Source organism: Sitophilus oryzae, unplaced genomic scaffold (assembly GCF_002938485.1).
Source record: "Sitophilus oryzae breed Bouriz unplaced genomic scaffold, Soryzae_2.0 scaffold_1484_pilon_pilon, whole genome shotgun sequence".
Taxonomy (NCBI): domain Eukaryota; kingdom Metazoa; phylum Arthropoda; class Insecta; order Coleoptera; family Curculionidae; genus Sitophilus; species Sitophilus oryzae.
Genome location: NW_022146152.1, coordinates 6,423 through 11,886, shown reverse-complemented (window position 1 = coordinate 11,886; position 5,464 = coordinate 6,423). Strand labels below are relative to the sequence as shown.

Sequence of the window (5,464 nt, the reverse complement as noted above, 5' to 3'; positions counted from 1 at the left end):
AATGGTACTGACCTTAATGGGTGTTGGACTCAGTTTGCTTCCGGTAAGAGGCCACAGGGACGGGTACAGTTTGTCCAGTTCGGCCAAACGGTCCAAGTGGTCCAACCAGGAGCGGTGGGGGTCGTATTTGTCGGCAGCTGGTGGGGGCCTCTTGCTGTAGACCAAGTAGAGTGGGTAGCGCGAGAACGGGTAAGTGGTGTGGAAGATGTTGCTGGGCCACTGGCTGGGTTCGCGACCCTTGACGCGGTCGATGTGGTCTCTCCAAGCGGCATCGGCGTCAAAAGGTCTCGGTTTTGTTACGTGGTAAGCTAGTTAAAAGGGAAGAATAGGGTTCAAGACTTAAGTCTTCAATTTGGGTTAGAGCCACGATTTTTTTGTGTTGTGCTAAGATTTTTTTAAAATTTCGAAGACTTCTTTCGAGGACACACTATGGTATTGTCTAAAATTTTTAGTTTATTATCTATGATGTCGCTTAAAATGAATTAAAATTTTAATAATTTTGTTTTTTATATACAGGGTGTTTCAAAAAAAAAATGTTTCATCTCTCGTGGGGAGATTTCTCACGTAAAAATAAGATTTATTTTTCATATTAACATAGGTCCGATTCTGCTTTGTTTCGTAGCTACAGAGTGTTTAAGTCTTGGTATTTTTTCGATTTATTATAATTTTCTTCCAAGTAGTTTTAGCGTTTCGAATAAAATTTTGACGGTAAAAGTTATTATAAATGTGACATATTTTGAAGCTAAAAAAGTGTCGACGTATTAACTAGGGACGCATATCATATGATGCATATGGGTTATCACTGGAATATCTTGCTAAAAAAGCATATACGCCATTGATTTTTTCTCTTGTTAGCAAAATAGTGTAAGCAGTTTAATGCCGATTAAAAGTTGTCTCTTGATATTTTGCCGATTTCGGCCTCCTTGATGAGATAAACGCAATTTTATTAATTTGCCTTGATTCAAGTCTAATAGCAACCTTTAAAAAACTTTGATATCATTAACTTGCGAAAGTTTTAAATATGTACTCATTGATTCTTCATAAAAAATAAAAAAATTTCCTATAAACATGGGAATAGAAATATATACATAGTTTCAGAGTTACAGGATGTTAATTCTTTTTAAAATTAGGTTTTATGTAATTATTTTTTTTATTTAAAATTGCTGTTAGGTTGGACCAATAGTAATAATAAATAATAGTATTCTATAAATATAAATCTCAACAAGGAGGCCGAATTCCACAAAATATCAAGAAGTAGCTTTTAATTAGCTTTAAACGGCCTAAACAATTTTCATATCAAAAGAAAAAAGTCAGTAACGCACATGTTTTTTTTTAAATATTCCAATTATAACCCATATGCACGTCCCTGATGAGCTTATCGACACTTTTTTAGTATTAAAAGATGTAGCACTTATAGTAACATTTACCCTCAAAATTTCATTCGAATTACTAAAAGTATTTGGAAGAAAATTGTAATAAATCTAAAGATTATTAAGACTTTAACACCCTGTAGCTACAAAACAAAAAAGCATAAATCTTATTTTAGGAATCTCCCAACGAGAGATGGCACATGTTTTTTGAAACACCCTGTATAGGTATATTCTTTATACACAACTAATTATTATTTACATTTTTTTCTAGTTCTGCCGACTCAACCAATTCTTTATTTAATTTTCTTAATATTTTGATTTACTTTACTTCATTTTATTTATCTTTTCATTAATTACATTGCATAGAAGTAAATAATTCAATTGCTATTTTTAAACATTCATTGACGTCATCGAATCTCCATTTTTGACAGTTGGTTTAGAATTTTCTCTTTTTACAATTTTGTTTTTATGCGAATGTGAGTTAGTCAATTTGTGTTTTTTTTTAAATACTATACTTATTTTCAGTCTATTATCTAATTGGTTTTATTCACAGTGTATAAATCGGGTTTTCAATTGCAGGTCAGATTATTGTGAATGTTAGGAAGAGGCTTCAAAAATAGTTCTCATATTAAAAAAAGAAGAAAAAAAAAGTATTTTTAAAACTTTTCCAGTAATTACATTTGTTGCGAGAAGTAAAATAATCAATTATGAAAAACGATTAGAGTATAGTACTTGTGTTTTTGTCCTTGCATTTATGGCCTTTGTTCTTGTACTATTTATCAAAAATTATTATGATTTTTTAATTTTATTATTATCTTATTTGAGTTTTACTTAGTTGTTTCAATAGTATATTTGTATATTTTTGTTGTGTATCAAATAATTTCATTAACTTAGCTTGAGAAGTATGTTAATGTAATGTTAATGTCATCATATGGTGCATATGAATGTTTATGTAAGAGACATAATTGTCTCTTAATTAATTTGTATAATTATTAACCACTGACTGACTCAACGTAAAACAAAACCAGCAAAGCCCTGAGCCTATCCTACCTTATTTCAAATGTTAAATAAACAGAATAGCACTGAAAAATTAAGATTCAAGTAAGCCATATTAAAATCTCTCTGCGTCTCTTTAGTTTTGTTCATATATCTTTTGTTTAATCTTTCTATTGAAAGTTTGAACCATTTCTATTAAATCATAATTAAATTATAAATTAAGTAGCTAAGCTAAATATATTGCTGATAAATATAAAAGCTTTATTTCTTATTACAAAATATGATATAACTTTTGTTTGAATGTAGAGAGATGAATATATGGTTCACTGAAACTAGATCATTTCATATTATTTTAATAATTCCAGTTTATTTTTACTGCTGAATTATAATTACAACCGTCCCCAAGTACAAGATTGGACAAAATAATCCAATGCATAGAAAAACTGCACACAATTTTAGATCAAAAGCATGTATAGTACTATTACCAAGAAAGTATGTTCAAAATTAAAAAGTGATTAGAGTACTAAAATAATTATTCTAAAATTTGCAAAAATATGTATTATTAAACTTAAAGAGACTAAGAACAGTGCTTATCTAAAGCGATTGTTGTATTACTTTTATTTTAAATTGAGTAATTTGATATTCTTATATTTGTAGTATTATTAAACACAGTGGGTGGTAGCTCAAAATAAACAAAATTATTTTTGACTAGTTTCATCCACAGATATATTATAAAAGCTATGTATTATTAAACACTTATTGACTTGCATTAATAGCAGTTTATTTACATTAATAAAAACAAATTATTAAATAAATAACTTAAATTAAAAACATATAAACTTGACACAATGTATTCAAAGTTTAAAAAATATTATAATAAAGTGACGATCATAGTCCGTAAAATTATGAAAATAAAAAAAATTAAGCACATAATTTTAATTAAATAAAAGTATTATTTTTGTAATTAATACTGATTTTAAACTATTTGCAAATGAAGTAATTTGATTTATAGATAAACACAACAATAAAATCCACTGGTTTCACCACACTGTCCAAATTAAGGCTTCGAAAATTTAAAATTATAATGATATATCGTGCTGGGGCTTACCCATATTTACTTTTGCGAACCGGCCACTGACTGAAGCTGCTCGAATTGAATCGTTTACGAAAAACGAGAGAAGAGGTGCTTCTCCCACTAACTTCTAGCGCACCACGTCACAGTCTAAACTCATAAATCCGCGCGCTGGCTATTTTTTGACTAGGCGTCGTTACGCAACCGAGGCTCGCACGGCGAAGTCGAGGTACAAATTTAGATTCCAGATTATTGAAAAGCATCGGTTAGTTACACAAAACCGATATGTACGAGGGTATTTTTAAATTTGTTTTTCAGTGTCGTTTTTTATCTGAAAAATTCAGTGTACAAGGTCGTGTTGAACGGAATTTGTGTGCGCCCTTGAATTTGAGTAATTATACTGCATACGTTAAATAAAAATAAATTTGGATGCCCATAAAACTGCTACAAAATAGTTTTATTAGTTGTACTTACCAAACATTGTTAAAATCCTATACATAAAATATTTTACTTCAATATTAATTTATGGTTCAATAATACTTTTTTATTATTATTATCTCACTACTATTATTATTAATTATTACATTATATACCGGGTGCGTCTCAAAAGTGGCTTACCCCTTTTTATTTTTTTTTCTGGTAAAAAACGAAAATTGGTATGTTAGTATATAAAAAATGTCTATACATATGTGGCGTATTCATCTCTCCAAAAAAATCCTATATGGGTATTTCACCACTACACTGGAAGAAAATGTACAAAATAAAATAGTTATTTTTTGTAAACACTTCTGCGTTAAATCCAAACGGACACTACTTGTCAGAAGTTATGTTTACAGTTATACAAATTTGCCTAACAAAAAAAAATGCTTAACGTTTAGGAAAGTTTATCTATTTTCGTCGTCGGAAGCAAAAAAAAATACAAAGAATAAAGAAAAAACTATTTAAAATAATTAAATTGAACTATTTGAGAACATTATACTTTTTTAAAACAGATACGTCTACAAGAAACCGTTGACGTTCTGTTAAAATGATATTATATCAAGTTAAATTTCAAAATTAACAATTACTACCTGATAACAATTACTTAATAAGGTAAAACCAAAAGCCCCAAACTTTCTGTATGATTGTTTTTAAATTTTTCGTATGTTATGTTTATTTATGTTATGTTCTTTAAAATCGTCGCATCGAACCCCACACTTCGGTGGTAAATCGCTTCCCCTCTTCTCTAACAAACAAAAAAAAATGTTTTTTAAAATCAAAGAAGCGATTGCCATACATTACTAACATCTACAGATGCATGAGCAATACATTTATTTTAATTAGATTGAATTAAAAAAGCCTCTTTTATTTTTCTTTTAGAGGCTATCAAATAGTCGAATTTAAATATTTTAAATAGTTTTTTTTTCTTTATTCTTTGTATTTTTTTTGCTTCCGACCACGGAAAGAGATAAACTTTCCGAAACGATAAGCATTTTTTTCTTTGTTAGGCAAATTTGTATTACTGTAAGCATAACTTCTAACAAGTAGTGTCCGTTTGGGTTTAACGCAGAAGTGTTTACAAAAAATAACTATTTTATTTTGTAGATTTTCTTCCATTGCAGTTGCGAAATACCCGTATAGGATTTTTTTTGTAGAGATGTTAGTATAATATGACAAATTAATAACACCCTCGGTATTTTTTTTACTTTACTCGATAGACATACATGATATTCGATAAAATGACATATCATATGTCAACTTTTGACATTTTTGCATATGCACATGCGGTTCATAAAGACAATTTGACTCGAAATACCAAATGTGTGGTACCAAATTATTTGTAGAAATATTGTCCTGTTTAAAAAATTGAGATATGATTAAAAATATAATTTGAGTATCTTTTAACTTGCTATGACAAGGCACGAAAAATATTAGACAATCAGATCTATTTTCCAAGGCTCCTTGATTAAAATTTAACCAAAATTAAGTGTTTATAACCCCGTCAAAGCACTCTAGATTGAAATTTAAAATACGATTTTTTAAGCAA

General features: G+C 29.0%; 1 protein-coding gene across 1 annotated transcript; it reads right to left on the bottom strand.

The window, feature by feature from the left end:
• Positions 1–8: 8 nt before the first annotated feature.
• LOC115877430 lies at positions 9–3,627 on the bottom strand (the record flags this gene model as incomplete). Its single annotated transcript, XM_030893583.1, has 2 exons — positions 3,475–3,627; positions 9–308 (listed from the first exon to the last, which is right to left on the bottom strand). Coding segments are annotated over exons 1-2 (304 nt in total), but the record flags the coding sequence as incomplete, so codon positions are not given.
• Between the last annotated feature and the right edge of the window lie 1,837 nt (positions 3,628–5,464).